The sequence below is a fragment of the Telopea speciosissima genome, chromosome 2 (assembly GCF_018873765.1).
Source record: "Telopea speciosissima isolate NSW1024214 ecotype Mountain lineage chromosome 2, Tspe_v1, whole genome shotgun sequence".
Taxonomy (NCBI): Eukaryota; Viridiplantae; Streptophyta; class Magnoliopsida; order Proteales; family Proteaceae; genus Telopea; species Telopea speciosissima.
This window is the reverse complement of record NC_057917.1, coordinates 58,982,657-59,005,153: the sequence shown is the minus strand read 5'-3', so window position 1 is coordinate 59,005,153 and position 22,497 is coordinate 58,982,657. Positions and strand designations below refer to the sequence as shown.

Here is a 22,497-nt window from a genome sequence, read left to right as displayed (position 1 = left end):
CATACCCATGAGAATCAATAAAGAGGAAGCTTGACAGCAACCACATCAGGTAGTTACTTCCATCTAACTTGATGGAGAGCTAATAGGGAAGGAAAGAAAATCAGTTCCACGACCCGTGCCTTCCATTCCAGTTGATGCAGTAGTTAGGTCCGACATTGCTGAAGATCAAAAGAAGGTATGCTCTTGAATGAAGATGGGCTACTGACACATAATGGCCTGAAGTATGTGTAAACCGCACCCAACCATAGCACAGAACAACCAAGAAAGTGCTACTGTTGAAATCAAATCATCAAATAAGGTTTGCAAACAAGATACTCTCTCAGGTCATGCAATCGAACCTGAGTGAGGAAGACAGCAATCGGTACCCTCTGCGGTTTAGGTTTTAAAGTTGTATACCTAAACCGAGAGGAAGAAATAAAAAGTAAGGAAAAAGAAAGAATGAGAGAGAGGTGAGAGAGATGTGGGAGCCGAGAAAAAGAGGGGAGATCGAGAGAGGGCTAGGGCATAATTTTTTCGATCCCAAGATGGATCGGCTCTGATACAAATGATGGAAATTGTTGGGAAAATTATGGCTTGTGTCAGTATGACCACAGCCTCCTTTATTTATAATAGAAAGAAGACAAACCTAGAACATTCTAACAAGATAAAATACTAAGAATACCCTTATACCCTGTTGCACCCATATTTCAACAGGATCAAATCACTCAATTTGACTGGACTGCAAGCACCATATACAAACATCCATTTTATGAACAAAGAAATCTTTAAGCACCATTAATCAAAAAAGAAACGAATAACTTCTCTCTCTCCTCCCCCCCCCCCCCCCCCAAACCTTTTTAAGTGTTAAGAATACCAGGGCTTCTCCTATAGGGAGTGTATTGATCTCTAAGAACTGCATTTGAAACTTAACCACTCAAATTACTGGTGCCAGTCCTTGTCATCCTTGAACCTAGGTTTCTCCTAATGGCATGTTGGGTTTCACCCTTGATAAGATTTTTTTGGATGTTCATGGAATGTATTGGACCTAACTGGTTAATATATGCAGATGCCTCCATAAACGAGGAAATATGTCCTCCACATCCTGGTTTTATTAGAGGGATGTGCATAAGATGTGGACAGCTAGAGGAAGATGAATCAGCCGTTGCATTTGGCTATGTACACAAGGTATTATTACTGACTTCAGCCTGTCTATTCTTAATTTGTTTCAGTTGACTAGTTTAATTTCTCATGGATAGACATCAATATGCTTGCAGGATTTAAGGCTTGGCACAGAAGAGATTGCTCGACTACGTGGGGTGGACCTGAAGAAATTGCTACGTGATAAAAAACTTTACTTGGTACTGGATTTGGACCACACCTTGCTTAATTCAACTCGACTTGTTGATCTAAATTCAAAAGAGGAGTACCTGAAGGACCATACTGATTCCTTGCAAGGTAGGTCATTTTTTTCCTGTTAAGGTAGTGAAAGGATGTTATAGCCTTTTTCCCGTTTATATATGCAGCTTGTAACTAGCTTTTCCTGATAAATGCTTCCTGTCACTTTTGTTTGTGGTATATTATATTCCAACCCAAAGATACTGTTTGCGCCAGATAACACGTATATATTCTCAACTCTCTTGAGCTAACATTTCTTAGCACCTGCATCTGTTTGGAATGGATATGTAAAGTAAAAAGTATTTAAAATGGCATATTGTCCCAGTGCAAAAAAGTAATTAGCTGGATGATTGCATTATTCCTTGAGTTAAAATGCCAAAATGTTTGTGAAAGTGCCAGAACTTGATACTTTGAAAATCAAAATTTCTTTTGGGTGGGTGGGCGGGGCTTGGGGTTTAGGATTGCAAATTTAGTACTGTTCAGTAGGAATGAAACTGCAATCTTATGTTTCTGCATTAAATAACTTATTTTTAGTAGGATGCCTGTAATGTAAGACCAGTTTACAAATAGACAACTATGTAATTGTTTCACAGCAGGATCACTAGATGACAATTTCAGTAGGATACAGCAAAAAAATCCAGCATCCGACACTGACAAACACTCTAACAACAGTTGAGTAATCAGGGTATATGAACCTTTAGGCCTTCAACAAATGTTATAATGCCTTGGATTAATATCTAATCTCAGGGTAACAAAACCAGACCAGAACTGGTCTCTCGGTTGACAGGATAGAAGAGAAAACTAACCAGAAACCAAGACCAGATTGGCTCATTTTGAATGTTCCTAATTAAATCATCCATGATAAGTGCAGACAAATAAAAGCTTAAAGCTGATCCTTGATATAGCCCAATTGTAATTGTGAAGTCATTACCTTACCCTCCCACGATTCTCACAGTAGTCACCACACCATCATACACATCTTTAATTATATCTACATACTTACTCGACACCCTTCTCTTCTCTAAAACATGCCAGATTAGCTCTTCAAGGACTCTGTCATATGCTTTTTCTAGGTCAATTAAGACCATATGGTGATCCTTCTTGGCAAGTCTAAATCTTTCCATGAGCCTCCTGAGTAAGTAAATAGTTTTTGTTGTTGATCCTACTTGGCATAAAATCAAATTGGTTCTCCGAAATTGTAGTTTCTCTTCTTAGGTGGGCTTCTATTACCCTCTCCCATAATTTCATAGTATTACTCATTAGTTTTATGCCTCTATAGTTATTGCAACTCTAGATGTCACCTTTATTTCTGTAGATTAGAACCATTCTTCTCCATTCATTGGACATTTTCGTTGTGCTCAAATCTTGTTAAATAGATTGGTTAACCAAGATAGACCACATAATTGTAAGCTCTTCCTCACTTCTATTGGGACTCCATATGGGCCTGGTGCCTTGCCTACTTTCATCTTTCTTAAGGCTTCTTTAACTTCAGACATCCTTCCTTTGTGTTCAGACATGGTTATAAAGATCTTCCCCACAATCTTAGCTTCATTTCTGCCAAACTTATACTTTTTTAGATCCTTTACATCCTTAGTCCGTTACCAAGTCTTAAAGCTAGCTTTCTTTGTCTTAATGGCTGCTTGAACCTCATCATCCCACCACCAAGTCTTCCTAGTGGGATGACATTTTCCTTTCGTTTCCCCTACGACCTCTTTAGCAACCTTCTTAATACAAGTTGATATCTCATTCCACATCATGTTAATGTCTCCTTTAAAGTCCCACTTTCCTTGTTTGACCACTTCTTCAGTGAATGAATACTAGACATGTTTAAATAACTGAGTTGAAAAAAAAAAAAAATCATCATGAGACACGGATGTAGACTGACCACCTCCGGATGAAGAAGCAACATTAGTTTCGCTCTATGACACCACATCAAAACTCTCTTCAGCCATAGAAGTGGTAGCAAGTTGTTGCTCCCATTAAGGTTTGCCATATTCAACCCAACGTTTGTCGTTTGTATGATTGACCTTGCCACAGAGTGAGCACTAACGTAAGCCTTGGTCAGATTGCTTTCCCCTACCTCCACCAGCTCCATGTCCTCGACCTCCTCCTTACCCATGACCTCTTCTAGAAAATGCAGAACCACGATCACGATCATCAACAACAAAGGTAAAGTGATCCTTAGAAGAGGAAGATGAGTTAGACTTAGTGAGAGGGAGATACAATTCGTTGAATACAACAGAAGGCTTTGTTCATTAAGGGAATTTTTTTGCCACCAAGTATTTGACCTTTAATAGGTTGCAGATCAGAATTTAAATCGATAGGAACTTGGCCACTTGAAACTCTGCATGTTGAGTCTTTAACAAATCCAGGTCTGTGGTGAGGGACTGAGGATCACTCTTTTATTAAGTTACTAATTTCTGCCCAGACTATAACTGACAATCTGACTAGTGAATTGTCTTCCAATTTTGAGGTTATATTTCTGTTCCTATATAGACCCCTCGACCAGCATATCTGGTCCATCTGACAAGTAGATTGCGTCATATTCTCTCTAAATCTGGTTCTTCCTAACAATGTAGTTCTGGTTTTCCTTTGGATTTGTTGTCACTATTGTTAGGTGATTAGGATACCATTAAGTATGATACATAACATTTGCAGCGAGAGACAGATCCATACTATTCCACAGCCACACAAGTAGAGTATCCTTCTCATGCATCCATTCCTCATCATCTTTGGAGTCAGCAAGAGGGGGTTCTAACATTGGGTATTTTAGTTTTCTCTTGGCGTTGATATGTACTTTATAGTCTGTGCCCATTGAAGGTAGTTGGATGCACCATTGAGTTTAATAGCAGTAATGTGAACATTCACAGAGTCCACAAAAGATTTTGAATCATCCATTGACTATACACCAGCAACACCAAGAAATAGTCACAAAAGCAAACACAATGGTGCGATAGTCAAGGCTGTAGGTAAGAGAACAATCCTGCAGTAGGAGAGGTCAAATAGCGACCAGCTAGTACCTCGGATGAGGGACAAATTCAATGGCTAGATGGGTAGTCAACAAGTGGAATCGCATGGTAAAACAATAGGGTAGAATTGGAGGAGTAATAACTCTATATACAGAACTCAGATCAGCCTTCAAATCTGGTCGAGTTTAGCAGTCCAATAGGTGTCTCTGATGCAGGTGCAGTACCTTGGATCGACCCAAACCCAGTTGGGTATCCAGATGGAGATGAATTGGGTCCAGTTTGAGTTTTTTGGATCTAGTAGGGTTTTAGGAATTTATGTTATTTGGGGAAATATGTCTTTTACTTTATTTTATTCTGTTTATTTTAGAAGTTAGCTTTGTAGGATATTTGGTTTCCCATTTGTGCTTAGTTTCCTTGTTTGAATAAGTTCCTAATTAGAGAGTTGGTCTTTATTTTTAGGAGCCTTTTATTTCTCTTTATATATGGTGTAATTCCCCATCGTTGAATAGATTGAAAAGATGATTTGAGTTGATTGTGTTTGAGAGCCTGCGTGGCTGTGAGCATATGTGAGTTTCTTCCCCCCCCCCCCCCCCCTGCAACTTTGAGATCCCTCTCAGGTTTCCTCTTCTTCCCTAGCCGGCCTTCCACCAATTTCGTATCAGAGCTGAAGGATCCATCTCCATCCCTTCCCATTAATTCTGTTTCTCCTCCCTCTGTATGATCCCTTTCCTTCCCCTGTAAACCTCTTCCCATCGACTCCCACAGCAACCTAATCTTCTCTTCCGGCTGTTGCAACAACACCCCACCTCCTTTTTGTTTTTTCCGCTGCGACAGCGAACACATCATCCAAAAAAAAAAAGACGTGAAAGGTTTTTCCAAACCCACTGCTACCGCTGAAACCCCAACCCACCCCCCTTCAACCCTCTTCTGTTCTTTTCTTTTCCCCACAACTCCAATTGATTCTCCCCCTTCACCCCAATGTTCCGCCAGCAATGCGGGAGAGAGACTTGGGTTCCATCGAAGTCGCTGTCCCTTGTTGAAGTCCAATTGTGTGTCAAACTCCTTGTCGGACTCGAACACCACTGCCGGCTTCTTCGCATCGAAGTTCTCCTTCTCTGCAAGTTATGAAGCCGCCTCCTTTGTGTCGTCTCCTCGTGTCAAAAGCCTTCACTCCAAGTAGAAGACACCCATGATTCACTTTTAGTTCTCTTTTCTTATTTTTTCCCTTTATGTTCCTAAACTGACCCTTCTTTTCTTCTTATCCCCTTTTGTCCTTTTTTATCTCTAGTTTCCAAGTTTATCATTGAACTACCCATAATTACGATATTGCCACCTTAATATGATTTTCACTCTATTTACAATTCTGCCCTTGTTATCATAAACCCACTAAATCATTGAGGTTGATCGATACGATTTACTCCTTTCAATGAGTGATGGGTTCCGAAAATTGCAAACAGAGCTTTTTAATGCTGATACAATCGTCAGAAGGTGGATCAGATGTGGACAATGAAAGCGATGATCAAACTGAAAAACAGTCTGGTCAGGTTGCGATTGAAGAATTGATCGACGGTCCGATTTCAATTGTGAAACCCCAAAATCAGATTCCCATTGAAGAGCCGTCGTTTGCTAACAACCATCAAAAGATCGTGATGGTTGATCATGAGATGCGCTGGATCCTCGCCTCATCAAAGTTGATATTTGTGGATGCCGATCGAGTCATGCTGATTCTCTCATCCCTCAAAAGTTGATAGTGATCCGACGGTTGGATGATCAGTTATTAGAAGGTGAATCAAAATAGAAACTCTCAGAATTATAAACTTTGTGATAACTTCAGATCCACAAAGCAAAACAGCATCAACCCTTGGTCGAATCCCCCATTCAACATGTCGAACACAATATCTAAAGAATAGTTTAATCCATTGGATAGATTCCAGGGATCAACAAAAAATGATGCACCCAGTGCACGAGGCTCCTACCACTGCAGGGTCTGGGGAGGGTCATAATGTACGCAGCCTTACCCCTGCTTCGCAGAGAGGCTGTTTCCAGAGACTTGAACCCGTGACCACTTGGTCACAATGAAGCAACCTAACCGTTGCACCAAGGTCCACAACTCAACCAAATAGAAACTAAGAAGTCAGAATTTAGTAACCAACAGTAACACCAGTCCACTTATCTGATCAGCACCAAATTTGAGATGATAGAGGAGTCTTGTTCATAGGAATAAACCTTAAACTATCTCAAGCATCAGACATCCGGATAAATAGATATGCCCACCTTTTTGTTGCAGCCAAAAAAAAGGAAAAACAGAGGAGCCGCAAGCTTCAATCTCAATGTATGTGATGTAGATTGCAATGGTAGGGCAGAATCTTCTTGCACAGGATAATTAACATTACTCCATGTAAATATCTACCATCATCATAAGAAACCCTAGTTTTTCATGTTTTATCAACTAAGGTTTCACACAAAAGCAAAATGGCATAGGTTGCTGTAAAGCACAACAAATGAAAGCCCTAGTGGGACTCTCAAATCTAGAAGATGTACTGAAACTGTTGGTTATTCAAAGCTTGATATCATACAGCAGTTTTAAACCTAGAAGAACCGACAATAATGAAGTAAAACAAGGAGAGAAGAAGAGAAGGCACAAAGGAGAGTGCTACCAATTGGAGAAAATTGGGTTAACTCCAATCAGTAGTCATATTGTGTATTTATAATGAAAAATATACCAAAATTACAGTAGTACCTTTACAACTAATTAATGTGAGGCTGGATCACGAAGGACCTAGCCCGAGGCAAAATCTTCTTGAACAAAGTTTAATGCTGGTTTGGTCTTCCAACACTGGGCAACAATTGATGAACTTGTAGTAAATCACACAATCAAATCAATTGAAATAGAAACAAAAAGAAGGATAGGATTGGATCGAGTATCCCACTCTCTCCCGAATCTCTCACTCATGGCCTCTTACCGTACCTGTCTCTCACAGGAGCTGTTTCTCACAGCTATGAATGGCTTTAACCAAGCACATCCTCTCTCCAACTCGACTTGGCTGTTTCAGCCTTTTTTTGTTTTATTTATAAACTTCAAATCGATTACATAAAAGGTTCCCTGCTTGCGTGGAAAGGAATACCTCACAAATTGAACTTTATCCTAAATAGAAACTACTTAAATGGTATCCCAATCTAATTAAAAATCTAAAAAGTCCTAGAAAAGGAAACTACTAATTACATAAAACAACTCTTAAGAAATAGAAACTTCTCTAGTCTAATAAAAAAACCCCATGCAAGGTATAACTGAATCCTAAAATTTCTCCTAATCCAGATCAGCTTGACAACTGTTTTTGACTTGAAAAAAAGGCCTCCATGCACAGCAATATGGTCATTATCTTCTTTAACTGCTGGTCGATATCCTCCCAAATAGGTAAGCTTTATAGCCAATGAGCAGCACTTGATTATGGAAATATCTCCTTGAAGTCAGCAAGCTCGATGGCCATAAGACCTGGAAAATATTTCTCCAAATAAAGCTGGTCGACCTGGAATTGATTCTCCTTCAAATCAGCAAGATCGATAGCTATATTATCCCCCTAAATAGACTGGCCGATAGCTATCCTTGGGCAGAATATAGGCTGGGAAATTGGAATTAAATAATCCCATAATATGGGCCAGGTATGGACCCAGTTTGAAACTCAATCTATGTACCAATTCTGTATCACTAATGTACCACACATAAGACACTAATAAGTCTCGATGTGATGTTTCCTATCTGTACAATCATATCGGATGTGACTATTTCCATGTCCTTTATGCCTTACAATTCTGTTTTGTTTAATTGCTCCGTTTTTGCACAAATCATTGAGTTTTGTTATCCGTTACAGTTTTGCTTTCTAAGGGATTTTTTTGAATGCTAGATGTCTCAAATGGCAGCGTATTCAGATTGGACTCTATACACATGTTAACAAAGTTAAGACCCTTTGTTCATACCTTCCTAAAAGAAGCAAGTAGCATGTTTGAGATGTATGTATACACAATGGGAGAACGTTCCTATGCATTGGAAATGGCAAAGCTCCTTGACCCTGGGAGGGTCTATTTTAGTTCCAGAGTAATCTCGCAAGCTGATTGCACCCAAAGACACCAAAAGGGCCTTGATGTGGTGCTGGGAGCTGAAAGTGCCGTTGTGATCCTTGATGATACAGAGCAAGTAAGTACAGTTGCTATCTGTTAATGTTTCTGCTTACGTAATGGTTTTCTTGCTATCTGTTCCTCATGTTGAAAATATCTTCGTTGGATAATGAATTTATTTTACTATAGTAGTGATCAATATACTATGTGGGCTCTTATTGCATTTATTTGTGCCCTGAAATTATTTTATGCGTATTTATGCTAAACTACTTGAGGGCTGGCCTCGGCGCAACGGTAATGTTTCTCTATTGCAACCTGGTGGTTTTGGGTTCGAACAAGGAATTAGCCTCTCTACAAAAAGTGGGGGGTAAGGCTGCGTGCATATGCCCCTCCCCAGACCCTGCAGTAGTGGGAGCCTTGTGCACTGGGTTCACCTTTTTTATTTGTGCTAAACTGCTTACAAAGTGATAGTTGAACAGTTCAAGGTTTTGGATTTAAGTTTCTTAAGTCTTGTGTGAGATGAGCAGCACCATGCAGAAATTATACTTGAGAAAATAAAATTACTTTTAATTCTAATAAAAAGTAACTTACTAAGGGCCCTGGTTTCAAAAGCTGTGTTAAATTAGAAAAATGGATCATATATATATATATATATATAATTACAAGTGTGAATTTTGCGCTGCTGTTAGAAACAGATGGTTGTAGAGTAAGGTTTGTAGGAGAAGAAGAATGTGTGGGTCATACATTTCTCTGAACAAATTATTATTTTTTTTTTATAAAATTTTGATATGAAATTACATTACTGGTCAGTTTTGAAATTTGATTTAGAGAATTGGATGGGGGTAATCTGGATTTTCCCTTACGGGTGATTATGTTGTCCTTTTTAAGTTCAAAATGTATCAGTTTTTAAACATTTGATCCAGATTGAAAGAATAATTGGTCAAAATGAAGGTGTTTTGATTTCTAGGTTAGAAGTTAGTTAATCAAGTATGTACTGACAAAGATGTTGGACTCTCAGGTTGGTAGATTGTGGTGGCCTAGAGTTACCTTAAAATTAACATTTGGTAGCTTGCATGCACTTTGAAACCTGAATCCATGAATGATTGAACGTGTGAGCTATCTGACAAGCTACTGTTGAGTTACCTCATCATTACACTGTTAATAAAGTTAAGACATTTTCGTTCGTCGTCATGATAAGCATATTCATTACTATTTCTTTTCTGCTGGTTCATTATGTTAGGTATGGCAGAAACACAAAGAGAACCTCATTCTGATGGAAAGATACCATTTCTTTTCTTCAAGTAACCGTCAATTCGGCATTAATACAGAATCGCTTTCTGAGTTGAAGAGAGATGAATGCGAGTCCGAGGGTGCACTTGCAACTGTTCTTAAAGTTCTTAAGCGCATACATGAAATGTTCTTTGACCCGGTTAGTCACTTGTTCTGTGTAATATATTGTTCCCAGAAATCAATTTACCCCTGTATTTAGTAGATTTATTAGCTGATTAGGTGGTTTCTGGCAGGAGCTTGATGCCAATCTTGCAGGCAGAGATGTAAGACAGGTATTTTCCTACAACAGCATCCTAATTAGCTACTATGCTGATATATATAGCCAATTTTTTCATTCAAGACAAATAAAATATTGTATAAGATGCTAAGTCATCTCCCCTTGAGGATGAATAGGGAGAAGGACATGCCCTGTTAAATTTGATGCTATGATATTCATGTTTAAGTCTTCCCAATTTGTTGAGCTGGGGATGGATATCTATGCATTTCAGATGCTCCAATTTAGGTTTAAATGCTGTACCTCTTGGTTGACATAGCTTTCTTTGCTGCATTCATTTTTTTCGTGGAAAAGGAGGGGTGGGGGTAGCAGGAAATGATACAGATAAATGTGTCAACACTTCACTGACACATTTTGACATGTTCTGGGACTCATTTTAGTTTTAGGAACATATCATAATGTCAGAGCAAAATGCTTAGTTTTTCCTCAGGTTGCGGACATCTTCAAAACACTTACTCATTATTAGGGTGCCTATGGATTGTGTGGGATTGTTTCAACAATGCCTCTACCTTATCATGGCCCATTTATTGTTTCTGTTAAAAAGTATCCCAATCCTAACATGACTTAACAAACGGGTCATTTAGGTCGGTAGCTACAGCTTATTGTGTCAATATCATGTTACTTTCATGTGAAGAGGTCATGTTATATGTCAATATTGTGTTCATTTCATGTCAATCTATCATGTCGGGTCACCATAGGACAAAATATGTGGACTTGAACTCGGAGCCACATGCCTAGAGATGCTAAGGTCAAAGTCAAATAGCCAAGCTACTTACTTTATCAGTGCTTAAATGTAATATAATATTAATAGGATAAATTATATCTGAGGTGCCCTAAATTTGCAAAAAGGATGTTTTGAGTTCCCTAAATTCAAAAGGGACGTTTGGGGTTCCTTCTTAATAGGTATACTTCTAAATAAGAATTATGTCCAATTTTAACCTTGTGAGCCAGTGTTTGGGAACCTCAAACACTCACCGATCACCACAACCTCCACCACCCATCATCGTCCCTATGTGACCACCTCACCCAAACCTCCAGTACCCCACCCGCCCAACCCTCTCTTTCCTCGCACCATCACCCCCTTGTCTTCCCTACATGCCTGAGCCCACTCCCTGGCCCCACCTCACCTGCAACACCCCTCCCCGCGCCCTCCACTGGTCTTCATGACGCCCAGCCCCAACCTCTGCTTCCAGCCCCGCTGAAACCAGTACCTGCAACCTCCAATTACTCAGTGAATTTCCAAAAATTTCTCAAGCCCAGTTCTACTTCCGGTTGATTCCAAGAAACAAAGAAAGTAGCAAAACAAGAAGAGAATTTACAAATTACAATGACAAAATCTTTGGTGGGTTCTACACATTTAATGGACCCATCACCTGAAATAAAACCTTCATAACCACTGCCGCCGCCTCTCTGTAGATAAGAATTTGAGATTGGAATCCGGCTAATAGAAGAATATCTAGTTAACTGGTTCTTGTGGTGTTTTTGTTTTCATCCCAATAGACAATTAGTCAAATTTGGAACTTGACCCTTTTCATTTTTGGCAAAAATATTAGGTGAAATGAAGAATTAGTTTACAATTTCTGTGGGTCCTGTATGCATCTAGCTTTGAAATCCTCTCTGCATAGAATAATAATTATCCAAAACTAGATATTAGGTTTTGTACCGTACGCTTTCTTGGCATTCCGGATATCAGAGATAAACGCACAAACCCTTAACTTGAATAATTTTGTTGAGAATAACCAGAGATTAAAAAAATTAAACAAAAAACACCTTTATATTTGGGAGTAACCAGGGATGGGGCGGCGTTGGGAGGAAGAACAGAGTGAGGTGGTGGTGTTCACGAAGAAGAAGAAGTGATTCTGTCATTGTTATTTGTAAATTCCCTTCTTCTTACAAATCTGATATGGCCAGGGCGGGATTGCAGGCACAGAAGCAGGGGTTGGGGCTGGGTGTCGCAAACGACCAGTGGAGGGGGCGGGGAGGGGTGGGGCCAGGCACATAGGGAAGACAAGGGAGTGATGGTGCGAGGGAAGAGATGGTTGGGTGGGGTACTGGGGGTTTGGGTGAGGGTGGTCACATAAGGACGATGATGGATGGTGGGGGTTGTGGTGATCGGTGGGTGTTTGAGGTACCCAAACACTGGCTCACAAGGTTAAAATTGGAAATAATTGTTATTTAGAACTATACCTATTAAGAAGGAACCCCAAACGTCCCTTTTCGAATTTAGGGTACCCAAAACATCCTTTTTATAAATTTAGGGCACCTCAGATATAATTTACCCATATTAATATTTAGTTTTTCTGAAAAAAAGTATCATGCCAAATGGGTTGGTTGAGTTAGACAACTGATCGACCCTAATATGACCAAATTATTATTTGCATTGTGTCAAATTCTGCTTTGTTGAATTCTCCTCAACGCAAATCCTCCTAACTTCCACTGTGTTCTTGGCATGGTTTTAGTAATCGGTATCAGTACCGGTATCAGTCTCGGCGGAGACCGATCCAAATCAGTGGTACAGTCAATAGGGCAGTTACACGTGGCATACAGGATTAAAAATAATAAAAATTTGGTAAAAATCAGAATTGGATCGGTATCAGCGATGGCTGATGCTGATCCGATATCGATACCTCAAACCATGGTTCTTGGTGGTGGGTTAATGTAGTTCTAGAGTGAAAGTAATCAAACTAGAAACCAAAACCAGAATCTGTCTCAAAGGATGACTTGATTAGGGTTTAGACTAAGGTAAAGGCTAAATTAGGTTTAGGGTTTGTGGAAGTTAGGGTTTAGATGTTAGGGTTAAGTTAGGTTGCTGGTTTCCTAATTTCAGTAATGAAATAAACTCAAATTAGCAAAACAGTTGGTGTAAACAGAATCAACAGCAAGGTTTACGATAAAACAGGTCAAATTTAGGGTTAGGGTTAGAGAGATAGAAATAGGGATTCCTAGGGTTTGGCTGGGCAGAAACTCACCAAATTTGGATCGAGGTTTTCTCAAAGGGGCAGGGAAGCACTCGTGACTTGACCTGCATTTGGAGTGGTTGTCACGGCTAGAATTGGCTGGGATGAATTCACCAAACTTGGATTGAGGTTTTCCCAAAGGGGCAGGGGAGCACTTGTGACTTGACCTGAATTTGGAGTGGTTCTCACGGCTAGAATGGGCTGGAATAAATTTAGGTCTTGGGAAAAATAAGAAGGGGAATCTAGGGTTTGGGGGTTTCAAACTTACTTGTGGATGATGAATTACCTTGAAACAGAATTTGTTGATGTCCAATGATTCTTGAAACCAGAACTTTAATGTAGAACAGTAATGCAGAAGACAAAAGTAACCAAACAAACCAACCAGGCTTCCCACCGCAAGGTGTCAATCGGATTAAAACATCGATTCCGTCAGCCTTGATCAAACACAAGACAATTCTTCAGCAATGAAGACAAAGTTGCAAACAGCAGCTTGTTTTGAATTTTCAAATTGTGAGAGGTAAAGAAGAGCCTCCCACGAATTGTCTTTTTTTTATAAGGCCTAAAGGCCAACTCCTATTCAGACTCGGAGTGGGACCCCCCCCTAGCCGACTCTATTACAAGAGCACGTCCTCTCTCAAAACCGTGGAGAGGAGTGGGACACTTTAGTTGTCACATGACCACTAAAACAAATAAAAAGAAATCTACTTAATTCACTTTATTTGAACCACTGGTTCAAACCAATTTTGGACCGACTCAATTTAAAACAAAAACATGAAAATAAGACTTGGACTTCTTACGAATGCAAGTCTTCACATCTGCATTATATAGTCCTAGATAGGTAGGAGATCTACTAGGAGCCAGATAACGGAATAAATAGCAAAAAGGGGCTGCTGGTTCACATGGACAGGCTAGGTTTTAGGTTAATTCTAGGGTTTAGGATGGGAATTTTGGAATGGGTCTTATATGGTTTTAATATGCAGGTTTAGGGGATTTGGTTAGGTTTTAAAATTCTGCAGATTTAGGGTTAGGGTTTCGGGTTTAGGGTTAGGGGAGACTACCAAAACTAGGGTTTCAAGTGGGCTGTGAGGGCTGGGCTTGGGATTGAATTTAGGGGACTGTGAGAGGAGGATTTGACCAGGATATGGTCCAATTCTGATGGTCAGAATGGGCTGTGGGAAATTTAGGGCTTATGGGGCTCTTATGGAGAAGGATTTAGGGTTTTGGGTGATGAATATGGGCAGCAGCTGGGATCGAGTGTAAACAATGGTGAGGGGGGGCTGTGGACTAAGTTTGAATAATTTCTGATGGGTAAACAGATCTGGACAGAAATTCAGCAATCTAGGGTTTATGAAAATAAAACAGAAAAATAAAGGGATCGAATGGGGAAGGAGAAGGAATGATAAAAACAGAAATTAAACTCAAACTCACCACTGGAATCCACCGGCAGCAGCTTGAATGATGAAGGATGAAACCACCTTCAAAGAGAGATCCTCCCAGCCATCACGGCGTAAGGAGTCACAGGAATCCACCCACCCTTTCCACCTTGAAATCCACAAGGATGCATACTCAAAGGAGCAGGAACAGCAGCAGCAATCGGCCAGCAGCAGAAACAGTAAATTTTATTCAAATTTCAATGTGGGGAAGCCCTTCACGATTCACTATCTTTATAATAAGGGCCAAAGGCCAAGTCCTAATACAATCTAACTTCTTCTCCTTCTCAAATCGTGGATGGGATAGAATCTAATCTAATTTAAGTAATTAAAACATGCAATGACCTAAATACCCCTACTTAACTTAAAATAAAAGAATCTAACTTAAAACAACTAATTTAAGTGAAGATTTCATACTAGCCACTAGGATAGAAGAACCTATTAGCCAATAGGAATGTCTCACTTAAATTAGACCAATTGAACCAATTGGATGCAACCAATGTAAGCCGGTTCAATTAAAAACATAAAAATAAGACCAAGTATTGGGCTAATCCCGTATGCAACCTATATACTCCTATTCCAGGCCTATTAAAGTGGCCTATTACATAGAAAACCCTTGGGATCAAAGGCCCAACATGTATATATCCCAACCCTAGACTTATTCCTAATAAATGAAGCCCAGTTTGGTGATAGTTCTGCATCAACTCTCCCCAGCTTGAAAAAATTCGTCCTTGAATTTTGTAGCTGTAAGGGGGAAACAACATGTGAATAGTAGATTGGACCATTCCCAAACAAAACTGTGGTGATGCAGGAACATTAGGGATGAAGTCTTCAAGGCATGGAGCTTTCTCTTCGAAGAACCATGGTGGCATAACAAACTCTATGTGGTCGATCTCTGAATCACCCGTGAATGCTCTATCCATAGAGTCTTCAGTGTTAATAACCTTCTTAGACACCAGCTCCACCTCTTCATCTTCTACTATATCAACCTTATCGACATTGGTTTCTTCGACATAGACCACTTCAATAGGATCTTCTACATGTTGCTTTTCCATTTTTGAAGCTATAAGAGTGGTCTCTCTCTTTTCATCACAATTCACTACCACTTCAGATTTATTTTCAACTTCCTTTGGCAATGAAAATATGTATTCTCTATACCTATCTGTGTCTTCTCTGTAATCCATGTGATCGCTGTATCCATATCTGGGATTCCCATATCTGTCAGGCAGCCTCTGTACTACTGAATGGAGTTGGTACCTGTTTTATTCTATGGGTACATTGCTGTCCCCATTAAGTGCAAGTTGTCTATGCTCAATTACTTGCAGCCTTTCAGCAATAGCTCTCTGTTCAACTCTAAGATCTTCAAACAAAGTCTTCTGGTCAGCAGTAAATTTCTGAAACATCTCTAACATTGCTGCCAAAGGATCGAGTGGGTGTGGTAGCACTGGATTGCCATGTTCAGCCATGGCTTTGATACCAAATAATGTAGTCATAGATAGGTAGGAGACCTACTAGGAGCCAGATAACGGAATAAATAGCAAAAAGGGGCTCCTGGTTCACATGGACAGCCTAGGTTTTAGGTTAATTCTAGGGTTTAGGATGGGAATTTGGGAATGGGTCTTATATGGTTTTAATTTGCAGGTTTAGGAGATTTGGTTAGGTTTTAAAATTCTGCAGATTTAGGGTTAGGGTTTCGGGTTTAGGGTTAAGGAAAACTACCAAAACTAGGGTTTCAAGTGGGCTGTGAGGGCTGGGCTTGGGATCGAATGTAGGGGACTGTGAGAGGAGGATTCGACCAGGATATGGTCCAATTCTGATGGTCAGAATGGGCTGTGGGAAATTTAGGGCTTGTGGGGCTCTTATGGAGAAGAAGGATTTAGGGTTTTGGGTGATGAATATGGGCAGCAGCTGGGATCGAGTGTAAACAATGGTGAGGGGGGGGCTGTGGACTAAGTTTGAATAATTTCTGATGGGTAAACAGATTTGGACAGAAATTCAGCAGTCTAGGGTTTATGAAAATAAAACAAAAAAACAAAGGGATCGAATGGGGAAGGAGAAGGAATGATAAAAACAAAAATTAAACTCAAACTCACCACTGGAATCCACCGGCAGTAGCTTGAATGATGAAGGATGAAACCACCTTCAGAGAGAGATCCTCCCAGCCGTCACGGCGTAAGGAGTCGCAGGAATCCACTCACCCTTTCCACCTTGAAATCCACAAGGATGCGCATTCAAAGGAGCAGGAACAGCAGCAGCAATCGGCCAGCAGCAGAAACAGTAATTTTTATTCAAATTTCAATGTGGGGAAGCCCTCCACGATTCACTATCTTTATAATTAGGGCCAAAGGACAAGTCCTAATACAATCTAACCTCTTCTCCTTCTCAAATCGTGGAAGGGATAGAATCTAATCTAATTTAAGTAATTAAAACATGTAATGACCTAAATACCCCTACTTAACTTAAAATAAAAGAATCTAACTTAAAACAACTAATTTAAGTGAAGATTCCATACTAGCCAATAGGATATAAGAACCTATTAGCCAATAGGAATGTTTCACTTAAATTAGACCAATTGAACCAATTGGATGCAACCAATTTAAGCCGGTTCAATTAAAAACATAAAAATAAGACTAAGTATTGGGCTAATCCCGTATGCAACCTATATACCCCTATTCCAAGCCTATTAAAGTGGCCTATTACATAGAAAACCCTTGGGATCAAAGGCCCAACATGTATATATCCCAACCCTAGACTTATTCCTAATAAATGAAGCCCAGTTTGGTGATAGTTTTGCATCAACTCTCCCCAGCTTGAAAAAATTCGTCCTTGAATTTTGTAGCTGTAAGGGGGAAACAACATGTGAATAGTAGATTGGACCATTCCCAAACAAAACTGTGGTGATGCAGGAACATTAGGGATGAAGTCTTCAAGGCATGGAGCTTTCTCTTCGAAGAACCATGGTGGCATAACAAACTCTATGTGGTCGATCTCTGAATCACCCGTGAATGCTCTATCCATAGAGTCTTCAGTGTTAATAACCTTCTTAGACATCAGCTCCACCTCTTCATCTTCTACTGGATCAACCTTATCTACATTGGTTTCTTCAACATAGACCACTTCAATAGGATCTTCTACATGTTGCTTTTCCATTTTTGAAGCTATAAGAGTGGTCTCTCTCTTTTCATCGCAATTCATTACCACTTTAGATTTATTTTAAACTTCCTTTGGCAATGAAAATATGTATTCTCTATACCTGTCTGTGTCTTCTTTGTAATCCATGTGATCGCTGTATCTATATCTGGGATTCCCATATCTGTCAGGCAGCCTCTGTACCACTGAATGGAGTTGGTACCTGTTTTATTCTATGGGTACATTGCTGTCCCCATTAAGTGCAAGTTGTCTATGCTCAATTACTTGCAGCCTTTCAGCAATAGCTCTCTGTTTAACTCTAAGATGTTCAAACAAAGTCTTCTGGTCAGCAGTAAATTTCTGAAACATCTCTAACATCGCTGCCAAAGGATCTAGTGGGTGTGGCAGCACTGGATTGCCATGTTCAGCCATGGCTTTGATACCAAATAATGTAGTCCTAGATAGGTAGGAGACCTACTAGGAGCCAGATAACGGAATAAATAGCAAAAAGGGGCTGCTGCTTCACATGGACAGCCTAGGTTTTAGGTTAATTCTAGGGTTTAGGATGGGAATTTGGGAATGGGTCTTATATGGTTTTAATATGCATGTTTAGGGGATTTGGTTAGGTTTTAAAATTCTGCAGATTTAGGGTTAGGGTTTCGGGTTTAGGGTTAAGGGAAACTACCAAAACTAGGGTTTCAAGTGGGCTGTGAGGGCTGGGCTTGGGATCGAATGTAGGGGACTGTGAGAGGAGGATTCGACCAGGATATGGTCCAATTCTGATGGTCAGAATGGGCTGTGGGAAATTTAGGGCTTATGGGGCTCTTATGGAGAAGAAGGATTTAGGGTTTTGGGTGATGAATATGGGCAGCAGCTGGGATCGAGTGTAAACAATGGTGAGGGGGGGCTGTGGACTAAGTTTGAATAATTTCTGATGGGTAAACAGATCTGGACAGAAATTCAGCAGTCTAAGGTTTATGAAAATAAAACAGAAAAATAAAGGGATCGAATGGGGAAGGAGAAGGAATGATAAAAACAGAAATTAAACTCAAACTCACCACTGGAATCCACCGGCAGTAGCTTGAATGATGAAGGATGAAACCACCTTCAGAGAGAGATCCTCCCAGCCGTCACGGCGTAAGGAGTCGCGGGAATCCACCCATCCTTTCCACCTTGAAATCCACAAGGATGCACACTTAAAGGAGCAGGAACAGCCGCAGCAATCGGCCAGCAGCAGAAACAGTAATGTTTATTCAAATTTCAATGTGGGGAAGCCCTCCACGATTCACTATCTTTATAATAAGGGCCAAAGGCCAAGTCCTAATACAATCTAACTTCTTCTACTTCTCAAATCGTGGAGGGGATAGAATCTAATCTAATTTAAGTAATTAAAACATGCAATGACCTAAATACCCCTACTTAACTTAAAATAAAAGAATCTAACTTAAAACAACTAATTTAAGTGAAGATTCCATACTAGCCAATTGGATATAAGAACCTATTAGCCAATAGGAATGTTTCACTTAAATTAGACCAATTGATCCAATTGGATGCAACCAATTTAAGCCGGTTCAATTAAAAACATAAAAATAAGACTAAGTATTGGGCTAATCCCGTATGCAACCTATATACCCCTATTACAGGCCTATTAAAGTGGCATATTACATAGAAAATCCTTGGGATCAAAGGCCCAACATGTATATATCCCAACCCTAGACTTATTCCTAATAAATGAAGCCCAGTTTGATGATAGTTCTGCATCAGGTTGTGTCAGAATTGCTACTAGTTATAATTGCTTAGCTTAGTAATAAATTGTTGCTTGCTTGCTTTCTTTCTTCTTTTTGGTGGAAGAGGGGTTTATATGATTTGATTAAGCACCTTTTAAAAACGATTTCAGTTTTTGATTGAAGATTGCATCTTATTAGTTGGTGGGTGCTTTGTGTTCACAGTGATGTGTGTTTTCATCAGGACATAGGAACAGTACAGTTTAACTCTGTGACAATGTGGGCCAGGAAGCTGGTTTAATGAATTTTTCCTAGAAGCTGCCTTCACCAAATATCAACCTGGTGGGGTGATTGTAACCATCCAATCATTTTTAAGAATCTTGATGGTCAGGAAAACAAAATCATAATGAGTTCACACAAGATTCTAATGATTAGCAGCCTATGGTCTTTCTAAAGTTGATTTGTTTAAGTAGATGCCCACTAACTTAAACTGCAGTTATTCTCTCAGTTGATGTGTGTCTCTATACGTTTGTACTTATGACTCGGGCCACACAGTTAATAAGTAACTAATCGTAATATTTGGAGAACCTTGTTTTAAGCATATGTTATCTCATCTGCTCTTGCTTATGTTTATAGGTTCTGAAGATGACAAGGCAAGAAGTATTGATGGGTTGTAAAATAGTTTTTAGCCGTGTATTTCCAAAATTTGAGGCTGAGAATAACCACTTTTGGAAGATGGCGGAACGTTTAGGGGCTATATGCTGTACAGAAATTGATCCATCTGTAACACATGTGGTCTCTGCAGACACTGAAACAGAGAAGGCTCGTTGGGCTGTGGAACATAAGAAGTTTCTGGTTAACCCACAGTGGCTGGAAGCAACCAACTACCTATGGAAACGGCAGCCTGAAGAAAATTTTACCATTAAACACATCAAGAACCAATGGCATAGAAGACCTCAAGCAGTTTCTCACTGAAAATAGAATATCTTCACTGCAATTATCTTTCCTTTGTTGATTAACCAATTTCTCATGTACTTTGCTGTTTCCTCGAAAGTGTACAGCATATTTGGTTGGACTGAATTCCATCTCTCCCCCCCCCCCCCCAACCGAAAAAAACACTTAAAACACGCATGCACAACTTGTATACATTTTAAGTGCACAATTGAGAACTTTGAAAATTTTGTACAATATTTCAGCAGCCCAAGAATGACTAAACTTTACTACTGAACTTGATTTCTTTATAGTTGGTGTAATCTTTAATTCTTAAGTGGAAAAAATTTCAATCCAGGTTATTAGTTTGTGATAACATTGCAGATAATGTTTAATGTCTACTCCTTCACAGCCAGGGAGTGATGGACTGGATTTATGTTTGAGGAAGTAGATTTCTGCAAAGGCACATGATTAGAAGGAGGATCCTCCTTTACTTTTTCGAATGATAAATGTGTAGTACCTTGTGCTGGTGTATTGCAACTTTTGTGATTCCATGGAACACGGTGGGCTTGTGTGTCTATTTGGAAATGTAGTATATAAATCTTATGATTAAGTTTTCATTCACACGTGGAGAAGGAAGAATCCCTTCACCATTATGTATGTGATCCTGTGATTGAACTCCTATGTCATTATTAACTCCTACTTCTTATTGTATAGGGCTGAAAGCCCGTGGTAATCAAAGGTTCAGATTTCTATGGCAATCTCTTCACCATTGACGAAGAGTAACAGGGTCTTAAATCCTTATGAACTAATGTCTTGTAGAGATGCCAGGTGAGCTGCACAAATCATTACCGTGGATGGGATTCAAACCGCAAAGTCATATTCCCCCTGGCTCCTGATTTGTGGGGGCGCGGGTACACCATTAAGGCAATATGCCAGCAGCCAGTTTGTATCTCTTCAGGCTTCCGTTTGTTTCCGAGGTAAGAATCGCATAGAAGGAAGGATTGCAAATAAAGTCTTACCTTGTATTTTTCCTTTTTAGGAATAAGCTTTCCTTCGAAAACCGCCCTCATCAATGGCTATGAAAGTCTGCTCCTTTATTTACAAATGATCGAACATACACCCTCGTCTTGGTTTTTATTTCCCAAATCAGTCGGCAAACAACTGGACTCAATTAACGTTTGCGTCACTCCTACTGCAAACCTAATTGGTGTGGCTGAGTGAAAAATTCATATTAACAATAGAGCACTTCTTCTCAAATTTGGATGATAAAATAGTTATTTTTATTGTTCCAAGAATGCGAAATCGATCTAAAATGCATTCTAAAATTGCATACTAAACACAACATTGGTTAGTCAAATGCACATTTTAGGCTCTTAGCTACCAAAGCTAGACATAAGAAACTCCGTGGATATTTTTTTCTTTTGGTACGAACTCCATGGATGTTGATGGACAATATTGTAGACTTTTCTCTTTTCTAACTTGTAATATATTTTTCTTTTCAAACACCAACACTTTATAATTAAGAAGTCATGAGTTCAAATCTCCTTGGGCCAAATAAAAAAAAATTCATATTTTTTTCCTTTTTAACAAAAAGGAAAAATAGTGTGGAGAAAGGATCTCTTTCACTCTCTCTCCCCAGTTACCATATGAACGGAAAATTGTCCTCTCAAGTTCTCTTCCCGATACAGTTCCCTAGTGCTTCTAATAAGAGGGGGGTTGGATCCCACATGGGCAGTGTGTTCGGATAAGGGGTTAGGAGGTCATTTTCGCCTCCCTATAAGAGGAACCGGACGAACTATTCCGGACAGGAACCTGAGAGGATAAAGATTCCCATATGGACCTTTTTATATACAAATCGCCAGGCAGTCCCTTCATACGTCCATTAACTTGGCATGGGAGAGGCCATTATATGTGAACAAAATGTAGAACCTCCATCCAAAAAAAAAAAAAATGTAGAACCTCCATCCATCTTTACTTTTATGAGAAGCTAGAAAGAATCCGAAATAAAAGAAGAAGACTACACTTTCCACAATAGATTTATGTTTGTTTGATTCCAAACAACTTTCCCCAATTCAGAGAGCCACTGAAATCAATGATTTAAAAGTTGGTTGTTGGTTGGTGCGGTAGAGCCCATCTACCAAGAGGTCTTGGTTTCAAGCCTCCTAGTCCTCACCTTATCCCCTCCCTTTCCCTCCCCTCCACCAAAAAAAAAAAGAATTGGGATCCAGCCTCTAGGATTAGATTGAACCTTTCTGATCTTGGTAAGCAAATTCTTTTTGTAATCTACTCCATTTATTTGTACCA

The 22,497-nt window shown here is 39.7% G+C and overlaps 1 protein-coding gene across 2 annotated transcripts in view; it reads left to right on the top strand.

Annotated features, from left to right (window-relative positions):
- Positions 1-20,351, top strand: part of LOC122652621 (RNA polymerase II C-terminal domain phosphatase-like 4) — a 38,614-nt gene extending 18,263 nt beyond the window's left edge. For both annotated transcript variants that reach the window (XM_043846407.1, XM_043846406.1), the window contains exons 4-9: positions 1,046-1,164; positions 1,254-1,434; positions 8,246-8,535; positions 9,697-9,885; positions 9,980-10,018; positions 19,897-20,351. In XM_043846407.1, the coding sequence (XP_043702342.1) occupies positions 1,046-1,164; positions 1,254-1,434; positions 8,246-8,535; positions 9,697-9,885; positions 9,980-10,018; positions 19,897-20,235 (1,157 nt within the window). In that variant the 3' untranslated portion in view covers positions 20,236-20,351. The remainder of the gene's footprint in view (positions 1-1,045; positions 1,165-1,253; positions 1,435-8,245; positions 8,536-9,696; positions 9,886-9,979; positions 10,019-19,896) is intronic.
- The last annotated feature ends 2,146 nt before the right edge of the window (positions 20,352-22,497 follow it).